A 14,360-nucleotide genomic window follows, 5' to 3' on the forward strand; every position below is an offset into this window, starting at 1 on the left:
AGCGAAACCACCAACGTGTGGTCTGCGTCTCAGCAGCTGGAGCCGGCAAGAGGCTCCCTTCAGACTTGACATCATTGTCATGCTGAGCCCCCTTTAGATCCTGCTCAAGGTCATCAATTTGGACCAACATGACATCATTGTCATGCTGAGCCCCCTTTAGACGCTGCTCAAGGTCATTCATTTGGACCGACTTGACATTATTGTCATGCTTAGCCCCCTGAGCCCCCTTTAGACGCTGCTGAAGGTCATTAATTTGGGCCGATTTGAGATTATTGTCATGTTTAGCCACCTTTAGAAGCTGTCCAAGGTCATTAATTTGGACCGACTTGACATTATTGTCATGCTTAGCCCACTTTAGATCCTGCTCAAGGTCATACATTTGGACCGACTTGACATCAATGTCATACTTAGCTTCCTTTAGCTGCTGCTCAAGGTCATTAATTCGGACCAACTTGACATAATTGTCCTGCTGATTCACCAACATTTAGCTGAGACAACATTTTGTCTTTCACATTTTGTCTTTATTGTGACATACACAGATGGATGTTGATGAGTTTATTAAGTAATGCTAATTAGACTATTAGTTAAAGATTAGTAAGGCTGCTTTGCTTTTCTGTTGTGATGCCAATGTTTTGCAGGTCCTTGGAAGAACCTCAAGACAAGTGAAACAGTTCTGAAGGGGGTTAAAAGAGACACCGATCTGGCCTTTGCTGAGAGGAAAGACACAATTCCCCTCCTCTTTACAAGAGCATCTGATGTACAGTGCACACCACAGGTAAGTGACCCCACGATGCTAAGTCAAAAACACTCACACAAATGACTTTCTCAGAAATGACATGTGTTTTCTACCCTCTGGCAGCCATTGGTTTCAGTTCATTACAATAAACATTAACCTGGTGAGATCTGAAACGAGTTGCATCGAAATGATCACAGTCAGCATTTGATCTCTTTTTTTAAGTTAAACCTACATCACATCACTGCATGAACAAGTACTGCTCAAACATGGTTGTCCTGAAGTCCTTGCAAATTGAGTTTCATAGAAATTAACTGGCACTAATTGCTGCCTAAACGGAAGGAAACCAATTTAAAAAACGTGTTACCATGCAAAAACCTCCAGTGTGGTTCTTTAAAATAACAACTATGCCCTGATCGAATTACAATTTGGATTATTAGAATTGAAAATGTCTCATTTTCTATTCTTCTGTTTATTGTGCTTTCTATTCTCTTGTTTGTTTGGAAACACAAGTGTTAACTGATGGTATAAAATTAATCGGTCAGATGGTCTTGGAGAAGACAAAGTGGCCAACAGAGGATGAGGATGAAGACAGTGATGTCTCTTTGGAGGATACATGTCGGATCACAGGATTCCTTCGCACATTTATTGAGAACGGTAAATTAATAGAAACTTTCAATAGTTCCTCACAGGTTATTTATCCAAGTCTGTTGTGCTTCCTCTACTTTCCTTTATAACTATGAACCTAGTTGTTAATTTAATACCATTCTAATTCATTGTATGTACTGTGCATTTTTTATTCTATTTTATTTTATTTTTTGTTATTCTATTTCTTCAAATTCAATATCTGCTGTGTTATTTTGTTGTACTGTATATATTGTGCATTTCCATATGTAATATTTTGCTCTGTAAATTGCTGCTGCTACAAACAAATTTCCCCCTGGGGATGAATAAAGTTTATATCTATCTATCTATCTAAATATTGACTCTTCTTTTTTGGAAGCGTCTCCAAGCATCCTTGGGAAACTCCTGCAGTTGTGGATAGGATGGGATGTGCTTCCCAGACACCAGCTGGATATTAACGTAGTGGAGCTGAAACTTCCAGGACATTACAAAGACTACCGTAACTTTGAAAGAAACATTCTTGCTGCTATTTGTAGCACTGACACTGGGTTTGGATTGGTCTAGGTCTAGGGAGACTGTACATCAATATATCACTCTGTACACTTTAGTAATCGTGTAGCATTTGTTGTCTTGCTTGGCCAGCCAAAATATTGAATTACAGTATAAAAGCAGTTGAATGAGTGATGTAAACTAGTACCTAGTTCTGTTAGTGTGTGACACTCACAGACACAATGTGGTGATGCATATTTGTCTTCAACCATTGTCTCGTAGGTTTAATCCCATTCTTCCCAGTGCAGAGCAGAGAGATGCATTTCGTTGTCGGGATTGAGAAGGCCTCCTCTCTCAAGGTTGGTAAAGATGGTGTAGAAGAGATCAAGTACGCCGCCATAAACGTCTCTCCAGAGCCTTTCTATTCTGATGGGGAAAAAAATATTTAGTCTGCCTACAATGACAGTTTATTACAAATATTTGTGTTCATCGCTTAAAAGGATAAGTTGACCGCCTGACACTTTAAATTAACTTTAGCAAAGCTCTTCTTCAGACTTCACAATAGAAATAGGAGGTTAGTCTAGGGTTAGCACTGTTGGAATATCAGCTGAACTAATCACAGTTTAAACCTCTTCAATCCATATTTACAGTTTAATAATCAAACTGATTCAACATCAAGTTCAACAGGATCCTTCTGTAATGTGACACTGTGGGACATCCACTAAATGGAAGTCTGAATCATTTCATTCTTTTTTTGGGGACAAAACTATTTCAAATGTAAAACATTCGGTGTCCTAATTATACTTCTGTAAATATAGCAGGGCATGTTTAGATTATATAATGTGGCACTGGTGCTTTATTACTCAAACTATAACAACTGCTTTGCCTGTTTACATTAATTTGTATATTGAATATGGGTTTTGTTTTCTGTGTTTCTTTTCTATTTAAAGGTTTTTTACCTAAACTAAACTACATGTCGCTACACTAAGTGGCTTAGTGAACAAACTATTATGCTGAACCTACCAAAATAAAAGGAGGAAAAAGAAAAGTTGTTTGGTCATTGAGTGAAATCCAGTTAGAAATCTTTCGGGTAGACTCATCGGTCCTTCTCAAGTGGGGAAAGTGCACATGTTAACACCATAACTTGACACTGAGACAGAGACTGACTTTGCTAAAATAGTAAATAACTGAAGGAAACTACCTGACTGAGATGTCACATAGTGATACACATCTTAGTGTTGATGTTGAAGTTTGGGTGGGACGTTCTTCCTCTTGATGCAAGGCAAGGGAAGGGAAGGCAAGGCAAGGTTTATTTGTATAGCACATTTCAACAACAAGGCAATTCAAAGTGCTTCACAGAAAAACATTAAAAGCATCAAAACATAAAGCAAAGCCTTACTGCCCGAAGCAGTAGGCTTACTTTTGAAAGTCTGTCTTGTGAAAAATATTTGAGAAGGAAAGAAACGAATCAGCGTGACTAAATGCAAATGAAGTCTCAACCACAAGTTCCCCATTTAAATTACGACTATTTTCGTCTCTTTTTGTGTGTCTACTTTTCTCCCATTCTTGTCCTTCCTGCTGCATCTTTTGGAGATTTGCTAGAATTTTATGACTCATCCTACCCTCACTCTTGCTTCTACAGAAATATGAATGTGTGACGTGGCAGTCGCTAACAGGACGTCGTGCTCAACTATCAGATGTTCGTTTGGATATCACCAGTCTACAACTTTCCTCTTGATCCATGCTGCTCGCTGTCACGCCAACTTATATTGAGAGAGGAAAAAATGAAAACATTCTAGAGTCAAACTTTCTGTAACTCAATGGTAATAAAATTGAAGTAATTTTATTTGGACCACAACATTTGACCAACATTATATCTTCTCATCTCGGCCCTTTGACCTCTTCTGTTTAACCATTCAAATCAGGATTTAAGTGTGACAATTAAATCAATGAGGTAGGTAAATTAGGCTTAATGTTCAATAAGAATAAACCAAACATCTTTATTTTTTCAATTGTCATTATTTATTGCCTCATAATCAACACATGCTCACTCTTCCATGTAGGTATGTTTAGTTCTTAAATGACACAAAGATAACAAGTAAATACAAGATGTATACAACTAATGCAAATTAACCATAAACATCAAATATCAGATGAAATAATCAGCATTAAATACATCTGTATCAATAACCTAGATAATTGACAAAAGTACAACAAAATCTATGGTTTAAATACACGTATACTGACATCTAGTGGTAGAACGGGTGAACACTGCGTGTCCTTACCGGCTACACTCTGTGTTCACTAAATTAACACAATACAGTGGAGAAAGAAATATCAGTGCCAACAGCAACATTTATGTGAACACAACAATGACTTTGATTAAACTATATCACGAACTGTATTGCATCAAACAATGCACCGATTCATCGAACAGTTGATTCTTGCTGTGTACATGGATACATGAAATTAAATCGCTACTACTGCTGCTAACACACTCCCATCGGCCCAGGATTATTTATTTATATTCATTAATGTATTTTCTTCTAATGTTACCCTGGTATGTGCTTGCATCACAGACTATATAACGTTAACTTAAGCATTTCTTGCATACAGTCATTATATTGCCTTCACTTTTATTTTTGAAATATTCTTATTTCCGGGTTACCTGTTGTGCTCTGCGTCTCGTTTTAAAGGAAAAAACTAAAAAGGAACAAAATTCGGCTCGTTTTTGACTTTGGTTCTGTGGTTTTTCTGTTTTTGAATTCAGAAACCAAAAACTGAAATACGACCGCCCATTTCCGTTTCCCGTTTTTGGTTTGAAACGAAAAACGAGAATACCATGGTATTTCCGTATTTTGGTTTTTCCGAATTAACGGTAAAACAGATGACTAAAACGTACACGGACCTTTAATAACCACAAATAAAGTCACTGCACACAAATGTCTCCTTTATAGAAGATAAGAATATAATATTGTGGCTTTTTAGGGTGACATCACTTCACACCTGAATTAATTAAACGTAAAGCTTCAAGTCAATTCAGTTCAGTTCATTTTTCTAAAATGAAGTACTTAACTTAAAGATGCACATTTTTTGAAAAGCTTTCTGTTATGTATTTTATTTTTTTTATCCAGCCCTTATTTTACTTGAAATGACAGATAATTTATATATTATTAGAGTATGTATGTGTATGTATGTATGTATGTATTATAATTCATCCAGTTCAATTTGAAAACTGACAATAAATATTGTTGAGATATTATTCAATTGAACTTTCTTTATTTGATTTGACAGTCAGTCAGTTGTTGACTCCATACAGACGTTAATACAACTGTTGGCGACTTCAATATATATGGGACTAAATCTTAGCACAAGTTAGTCATTGTGATGTTCCGGACCTTTGCGTGAGGAAATTCTCTCTATATGGATCTCTGTGAATTTTAATTGAATACCCTTGCATTAAAGAGAACGTAGCTACAGGCTCCGCTCATGCGCAGCTCAGAAAAAAAACTAGCTCTGGCCTGAGCATGACGCTAACGTTGGTCCTCTCTCTATTAATCCACAACTACTGCAAAACTTGTTTTTCGGTCCTTAACCTGGTTTATGATTGAATGTAAATGCAGTAGTAAATGTTCTGTAATGTTTTAACATGATTTGGAGATGTGGGAAATGTAGTTGGCTGTATTTTGTAGCTAATTGCTCTGACCAACATGGTAACGCTACCTAGCTAACGTTACTTCTGTCCGTGAACTTCAGTGTTACACCGTAGTTTTGTAAGTGATAAGTGTAAGTAACTAACATACGCCTTCTGTACCATAATACAATGTGTTTTAAGTTTGAGTATTAGCCAGCCAGCAGTAAGTAAAGGGTTTGGAAAGATACTATATTCAAGCTAATTTAACATAAGTGTGTGAGAGCGGACAACACGTAAGAATGTAAAGATGCTACTGTTGAATAAATGTTAGCAGGACTGTATAGTAAATATGTGAGACACTGTAAGTATTACAAGTAAAATACATTTTTATGTTGTTATGTTACGATATTTGAGTAAATATACCACTAAATTATTTCACCGTTTGTTGAACATCTCACTGAACTGCACTAGATGTGTCCTATAGTGTAGCATAAAACATTTAACAAAATATGAAATAATATAAAAATCGTGTGATGCACACAAAATGTATGCTTACATTTTGTTTATTTAACTAATATTTGATACAACAAATTTCTGTGATTTTGGTAATCATAAATATAACTTCCTCAGAAGTGTATTTCTACATATGCCCAGTAGGTGGCAGTGCAGCGCTGTGTGTGAATTGTATGTGCGCGTGCAGCGTCTTCTCATTGCTCGAGAAGACGTTAAATGAGCTGAGGTCTGTCAAATAGTATGAGTATAAACAGCATTGGTTCAGAAAAATAATGGATACATTCTACACGATATACCTTTCATTGTCAGTCACATAGTAAATCATCAAAACCGGTGACTCATTAAAGATTGGGGTATATATATATATATATGGGATGGGAATGAGATCAAGTAAAGATCAAGTTACCAAACGTCAATCTAGTGTTAAGGTGATAAGTAAAGTAGAAGACACTGTAAAGTGTTGCTCAAGTATTGGGGCAGATTAAATTGTAATTAATTTCCCCATTCTCCAAATACCAAATACTTTTGTAATTTAGAATATCGCTTGACGAATTTAAAATACTTAATATTATTCTTGATTAGCATATACATCTAAAAATATGGTTACATCTAATTTTCCTCTAAACTTAATGCCTGTAATTACAGCCATTGACCAGTAATACTCAAATACAGCCACTAGAGGGAGACAAAGTACTGTCACTTTTCGACGCTTTTCCTGAAAGTGGAATTAAATATTGGGAGGAAATGACCCAACGGAGCAACACATTTAAACTAGGCTGGCTTTGAGAGTCTGCTGTTGTTTTTTTCACAGCTATAGATTATATGATAGCATAAGAATAACGTAAATGTTATGAGTATTAATTTGCATTTCTGTACCAAATTCAGCTAAACTTTTAAGTCAGGTCACATTTATGGACATAGTACTTTTATTCTGGAGGATTCTGTCCGGAAGTGTGGTTGTTGTTGCTGCTGGCTCACAGGGGCTAGCGCTGCTAGCACCGCGGGCACAAGCACCTTTGGACAATTGCTAAGCTAACATTTTAAACTTGCTGAAACCATTTGGCGTTACGTTAAAGTCAGGTTCACGTGGGAACAATCATCGTTAGTTGTCAATTTATACCCATGCGAAAAAGTTGTTGTCGTGAACGGTATGACTAATTTATATTTAGGGATCAGGTTGTATTCTTAGCAGTAGCCTCTGAGCAAAGGTCTGACTGGCAGACATGGAGAATCGGGGGATTGAAGACATGTTTGACTTTCGTCGGTAAGTCGGCTAACGGCAGCTAGCTAATGCTGTCGTCAACTTTGAGCTAACGCTATTTAGCAACATTTGTTATCTTGTTTGTTCATGATATGTTACAGTAAAATGCTATCGATGACGTGTACCGTGTGCTAGCTATCACTGTAGGCTTCCAAACGAAGGGATACCAAACCTTTTATAAACATGCAGCTAACGTTAGCTGGCTAACCTAGCTGTTCGGCGGTGACGTTACAATTGATAGCTATTGTTTGTTATGCTACATTGCAACGCTAATTTCAGTGTACACCTCTCACTGCCATCAGTTGTAGCATTACATGCGCTAACTAGCTACGTTAGCTCGATTATCCCTACGTGGTCGTTAATCTTAACATCTGAACATTAACGTAACGTTGCTCTCTTCGGATAACTGACAGTGAAGTTTCCTAAAAGACACAACTTCTTATAAGCGGACACATTGCCACAGCTAGTATTGTACTATTAACGTGTTCACTCCACATACACAAAAGTGGAGTGAACACATTTGCCATTAACGTCCCCTCGGATATGAAAGTTAAAAGTCGCATCGGCCTAACGTTAAAATAAACGGGCCATATTTTACATCAAGCAGGTGGGACAGAAGGCCTGAAAATGCAGCAGCGCCGATTTTGGTGTCGGTTTTCAGGCTAGAGTAGGACCATGTTAATGTCGGGCATGATCTCAGATGTTCTCCGGCACTCAACCGACACGACAATCACGTAACGTTTGACACGTGTAATAAGCTCGTGGAGAATGAAACTCTCGGACGTTGGTTTAATGCGTAACAAAAACTCACATGAATGCAACAGTGAAGCAGACAGGCGATGCTCATTATTCAGCAGTGAATATTTAACAAACTATTAAAGAGAGAAATGCTCACAATTAAAATTACCCGTTAAACTGCACTTGTTAGAGTAGTAATGGTAGTTTACCCCAGACTTGTGTCAGTGGAAACAGATGTTTAACTGCCCTGCAGTTTCTCAACAGCACTATATTCAACACATAGGGGCAAAACTAGTTTCTGTTATTGTGTGATACTATAGTGATATTTTGAAGTTAACCTTGGTGTGGGTGTTTATAATGGTTTAGTGCTAGTACATAAAGCACTGAAATGAATCCACACACAAATCCACACTTTTTTATGTGTTTGCTTCCTATTAAAGTTTGTTCATTCTTTACGTTCCTGTCAGTGAGATTCAGATGGTCTGTCAAGATCTCACCAGCAGTTACATTTCACCCTTTTCAGATATCATCCATTGCGTTTAAACACGTTTTTATGAAACAGATGTTGTTTTCTATGTGCAGGGTTCCCAAAGATGCAGTCCTTCTCTTGCTGTTGCTGATTTACTCTCCAGTTGGCATCTGTTTGATGTTGATACGGATCTTTCTCGGTGTTCACGTGTTCTTGGTCAGCTGTGCGCTTCCAGAGAGTTTTGTTAGAAGGCAAGTATTTTAAAGTATAACATTTTCTCAGAACACATTTTACTCTCTACTTGTAGTTGTGGCTAGTAGTAGCTGTTGTAGTAAACAAGTGTGTCATTGATAATATGCATATTCTAAGTAATATAAAATTGTGTAATAATAATAATTGAGGTACAAGTCGTAGAAATGTAAAGGAAAAACAGGGACAGTTAATGCTGTGAACATGTGCTATATATTGCATACTGTGCAGTTCATTAAGAATAATTGCACCATGGCTGCCTCTCACAGCTATGAGTAATGACTGCGTTAAACACAGCCACCCCATGAAATACCATTAGGGCTAGTGGCTGCTCAATACATTTGATATGGTATGTGTCTGTTACACAATAACCTCTTCTGAATGAGTTATTTCCATGTTTAATTCAAGTCGATGACTGTAGAATTGAAGAATCGTTACATATAAGTAAACAACACGTGTAAATGATCTGGATGTTGCCGTAGGAGCAGTGATGAACCTTGCATGTTTTTTTTTTTTTTGTGAATGTAAGATTACATCCACCTTCGTTCTGCCGTTCTCTTAGATTTATTGTCCGGGTTATGTGCTCAGTCCTGGGGATGCATGTGAGACAGAACAACCCTCGCTCCAGAGACAGGAACACCAAGCTGTACATATGCAACCACGTGACGGAGTTCGACCACAACATCATCAACCTTCTGACCCCCTGCCATACTGTGAGTGTTTGACTTTTAAATGTGCAAAGCACATTTACGCAGGATGCTTAAAACATTTTAGCCAACTTGTTCGTAAGAATGCGACATGTCTCCTGTACCACTTTGTTTCAACGCGTATGCTGAAAGCTGCAGTGTTTACATCAAAGCTGTACATCACACTGGTGGTAGTCTTAGATTAGCCCTATGAAGTGACTGTGCTAATGTCTGTAGTTTCTTTGTGCTTCTATTTGTGTTAATAACTGGTGCAGCTACAAACTTTTTATTGTTTTTTTGTTAAATCCACCATTTGTTTGCAGCATATATTGGATATTATAATGTATACAAACATGGGACTGCGGCATCCTTCAATTCTGACAGTTGTGAACGGTACAAACTTCTTTAGATCATCTACATGTAAGTGTTACATTTGAAGCACTGTGAAAGTCCATGATGTTGTGTATGTGAACTTCAATGGCTGCAGATGAAACCGAGGAGACAGTGTTCCCACTGGTCCGTGAAGCATATTAAAGTCTTACACGCATAGTGACCCGGCCATCTTTCTATCTCATCGTTGACATTTTTTTGTTCAACCAGTGCAAAGAATGGTATTTCCCTGTTAAACACAGTAATTGCAGTATAAGGTGAGCTTGCTCTTTCTGCTCCTTAGCCCCAGTTGGAGGGCTCCACAGGCTTTGTGTGTTGGGCCAGAGGCTTCATGGAAATCCATTCAGCGTCTGGCCAAGAAGCAATCGGAGAGTCTCTTCAGAGGTACTGCTCTGCTGAAGGCACCCCTCCTTTGCTTCTGTTCCCTGAAGAGGACACCACAAACGGCCGTGCCGGCCTGCTGAAGTTCAGGTTCGAGCTAACATTTCTGTTGTAGGATCCATCTACTTAGTGTTTGATTCATGTCACCAAGGAAGACACCGTTAAATATTCGTGAGTGGGAATTGGTTGATGCAATGCTAATAGAGAAAATGTAACATTTTCCCAACAAACTCTACTTAAGCTCTCTTGTTTATGGTTGTTTGTAGTTGTCCTACAGCACAACAGTGAAGCAGTAACTGGGATCTATTAATATTTGCAAGTGGAGACAGTGTTTTGGCCTCATATTCATGACTTTGGATGTAGAAAGTGATTTCAATTATCATTCCTCTTCCGTGGCACTTAGAGATAGATGAATTACTTTGGCGGTTGTTTCCTTTCACACATTTCCATCGAGAGTTCAATGGGCAGATCAGTGTAAAGAAGTAAAAACAGCTGCAGAATCGGTTCATTTCTGTCTTTCATTTGAGCAGCTCAGAATCAAGCGTACTATATCTTCAGAGATGCACTGAAATCCAATACAACTGGGAGGAGCATTTCATAATAGTATTAAAAACCATATTGTAATGCTTCAGTTTACTTAACGTTTTCTCTACAAACTTAAATGACTAAATCTGATTAAAATCCTTTGTGCCAAGTACAAGACACACCAACAGTTAACTGTCTGTTTCCCCTCATGATTATCAATGTGACTTTATTCATATTTTCAAATGAAAGAATTTCTGCTCATGTTCACAGCATTCAGCCTCGCCAACCAACATACTGAATACATGTTTTTCCTCTCAGTTCCTGGCCTTTCTCACTGACTGATTCCATTCAACCTGTGGCCTTACGGGTGACCAGACCATTGATTGCTTTGGTAATGTCCTATGAACTTGCATTTTCAACATAGAGTTTAGGGATAAGATACCAGAATGAGAGGGATGCCTTTAACAACAATGTTTTTTTGTGTAGTTACAGCATTCTGTGTTTGAATCTTGAATGCTGTCTAGAATATCTGAGTGTAAGAGATGTCGTAATGTGGTTGGTAATGACGTATAAACCATGTTAACATGCCTGAAACATTACAGAGGAAGGAAGGAAATCAATGGGGTAAAATAATGCATTTATATGCACCAATCCCAGCTGTGGAAAATCATTGCAAAATGAGTGCACTTTTCTGGAAGTAACAGCGAGCTGATTAGTGTAGGCTGCTTAAATCTAATCCAGCCATCTCGGTACCGAGAACATTTTAGCGTGTGTTGCTGTGTGCAGCCGTGGCAACAGTTGGGCTTTAACAATCAGTGAAGATCATTTGCAATAGTTGCAGGATTGTTTGGGTCACCGGGACTTTTACCATGTTCTCCCGGTGACTGTGCGTGCATCATTTAACTGTAGGGCATGTCGAACTATGCTGTAATATACCGGTGTGATTGATCGGGCTGTATTTTGTCTGTCCACAGAGCACACCGGAGTCAAGCTGGCTGATGGAGCTCTTATGGACATTTTTTGTTCCATGTACAGTGTATCATGTAAGGTACTAAATAATTTGTATCAATTTTTCTATCGGCAATTGCTTTTTCAAAGTGGAATCCTGATATTGTGCAGCTGAATGATCATTGATAATCCAATAGTTTAGTTTATGTCCCATGTAACTGATGTCGTTTTGTAAAACTAAATTACTTTTGTGAGTAATTGTTTAGTGCTCAGAGTTCCGAATTCAGTTTTTAAATAGATTTTTAACATTTCTGTCGACATACTTGTTTTTTACTTCTCATGTAGCTTTCTAAGCCTCCGCGACAGCTCTTCAAATTTGACACAAACGTTCACTTGGACTCAAAGATAAACTGATTTAAAATGTGGTGGTCAAAGGTCACTGTGACCTCACAAAACATTTTGGACAGACATGGATGCAAAGGCAGTTACTCTAGTTTGTCTTTTCATTTCCATCCCAGTTGGCTCCCACCAGTATCCAGACAAGATGGCGAGTCCATGCAGGAGTTCGCCAACAAAGTCCAGGAGGTAAAAGCACTGTTTACCAGTCGAGTGGATTCTTAAAGGGTTCGATTCGTAACAGCAAGAACAAATAAGTTATACAATTTTAGGAAATGTATCCAATTTCCTGACCCCAGCAAATAGTTCCCTAATAGCCCTGTAGGTTTTGTCTCACCAAATATCTCTTTCTTACCTTTGTGCTGCAGTTGTATGCTAAACGTGTGTCTTTTAATTTCAGCTATTGGCAGGTGAACTTGGCTTGGTCTCCACCAAGATCACTAAAGCTGATAAGGCCGAGCACATCAAACGTAAAAGGCACATCGTACCACAAACATCCACAAGTAAGTCAATTTCGTAAACGCACAAAACACCGGATTCTCTACACGTACGGATCCGGCTGGTTGTTTTGGAGTTTTTTGGGGTCTGGTGACAGCTGTTCTTTCCCTTTGCCCCAGGTGTCAGACCTGGCTCTATTGGCCTCGGTTTCATGGTCCAGAGTTTGGGCACCGATGACCACAGGATTGCTAAGATGGCCCAACAGGTGAAGGACGTGCTGCCTCATGTCCCGCTGAATGTCATCGCCAAGGACTTAGGTAGAGCCACTATTTCAGTGCAAGTCATTATCGTTAACAGATCCTTCAAAAACTTGAAGATGGTTTGAATTGCCAGGTCTTTATGGTAGTCTCTTGATTGTGTACAGCAAAAACCAATTGTGTTGACACCACCATAACAAATCTGCTGGAGAACAAGGAGGAAAGTCCAATGGAAGCAACCGGAACGTCGACCTTTGGGTCTTCTATGAACAGCTCCTATCCCTCTGGTCCGGCTCCCACCATAATGGTTCGACAACTCCACATGCTGCTAACTGAGCAATTTATCATTTAGGATCCGTTTTATTCATATGTAAACGTATGAAGTTCATATTCACTACAATAGTACTCGGGGAAGTTACATAGAAACAACTTAATACTGGATATTTTATTTCAGCTACTTCATCTTGTGCAAGATTGATTGATTGATTTGTCCTCAAATGAAATCCATCGAGCTCGTTGTTTCTTCTTCAGTGAAATAATAATTCCATTTTCATCCGCAGCCTGCTGCCAAATCTTTTGGGAGATCACCAGTTGACAGACATTTGTCTCTCCAAGAGAGAAAAGAAGCACTCTATAATTTTGCAAGAAGGTGAGGTTTTTCTGCCATTAGCAATGTTACGTCATTCCGTCATACAACAGATTATTGTATTATTTGCTAGAAGAGCATCATTTTTGTTACTATTGCAGCAGATATGGCAAACTAGCCAGCCTTACATGGTGGAATGAAATCTTACAATAATCCCTCAACTATTGTTTCAATCAAATATTTCTGGATTCACTGAAAGTACTTCATGTCCGCTCGGGTCACGTTAATAAGACACCTCAGAGAAAAGCCAAAGCTGTTTCATTATGCACAACATCTTGCAGTTGTGCTGAACAGTTTTGCAATATTAATTTGCTTTGAATTAATTTCTAGGGTTATGTCTGTCGCTCAATTCTGATTCTGAGCAGCGCTAAGGCTGCTGCAGACAGAAATCTTATGTAAAAATACTCGTGTCTTCACTAAATGAGACCCAACAGACTCTCTGAAACAGCAATGAAGCAGAAAATCATTGAAGGGGGTCAATCGTAGTGACAAACCCTCAGAGAGTCCTCATTTAGCTCTGCAGCTCTCTTCAGCTCCACAGAGCGTTTTAGCATCTTACAGCTCGTTGTTTTGGTTTTAATGGCCCTCAACTTAACTGTTTAGGTTCTCTCTCCACCCTGAGAGAACAGTTTGGAAAAGTTAAGATCATTGAAATATATATTCCCAGTGGGCCTCAGTGTTGGTGCGTCATTGATACTCACAGTATTCATGTTCAAATATTGGACAAACTGTAACTCTAGGACAAACATAATTTGGATGTAGTTTATATTTCAGCTAAAAAAAAAAACGTCCTTTAAGATTTGGCTAAATTGTACCGTAGAGTTTGGTCCAGAAAGACCCCGACGGGAGGACCCGACAGGACCACATTGATTAAAGCAGTTAGAGAAGTGATACATGCACTGCCTGTAATAAAGTGTGTGTGTGTGTGTGTGTGTGTGTGTGTGTGTGTGTGTGTGTGTGTGTGTGTGTGTGTGTGTGTGTGT

The 14,360-nt window shown here is 38.5% G+C and overlaps 1 protein-coding gene across 1 annotated transcript in view; it reads left to right on the forward strand.

Moving 5' to 3' along the window:
- The first annotated feature begins 6,974 nt into the window (after window positions 1–6,974).
- aup1 (AUP1 lipid droplet regulating VLDL assembly factor) overlaps window positions 6,975–14,360 on the forward strand; it is an 8,959-nt gene continuing 1,573 nt past the window's right edge. The window contains exons 1-11 of the mRNA XM_031858171.1: window positions 6,975–7,257; window positions 8,575–8,712; window positions 9,273–9,423; window positions 10,070–10,257; window positions 11,011–11,083; window positions 11,667–11,740; window positions 12,159–12,225; window positions 12,437–12,539; window positions 12,654–12,791; window positions 12,899–13,038; window positions 13,292–13,380. Coding sequence (XP_031714031.1) covers window positions 7,217–7,257; window positions 8,575–8,712; window positions 9,273–9,423; window positions 10,070–10,257; window positions 11,011–11,083; window positions 11,667–11,740; window positions 12,159–12,225; window positions 12,437–12,539; window positions 12,654–12,791; window positions 12,899–13,038; window positions 13,292–13,380 — 1,202 coding nt within the window. The 5' untranslated portion in view covers window positions 6,975–7,216. The remainder of the gene's footprint in view (window positions 7,258–8,574; window positions 8,713–9,272; window positions 9,424–10,069; window positions 10,258–11,010; window positions 11,084–11,666; window positions 11,741–12,158; window positions 12,226–12,436; window positions 12,540–12,653; window positions 12,792–12,898; window positions 13,039–13,291; window positions 13,381–14,360) is intronic.

This window comes from Anarrhichthys ocellatus, unplaced genomic scaffold (genome assembly GCF_004355925.1).
Source record: "Anarrhichthys ocellatus isolate YVR2014 unplaced genomic scaffold, GSC_Weel_1.0 scaffold19, whole genome shotgun sequence".
In the NCBI taxonomy this organism is placed as follows: Eukaryota; Metazoa; Chordata; class Actinopteri; order Perciformes; family Anarhichadidae; genus Anarrhichthys; species Anarrhichthys ocellatus.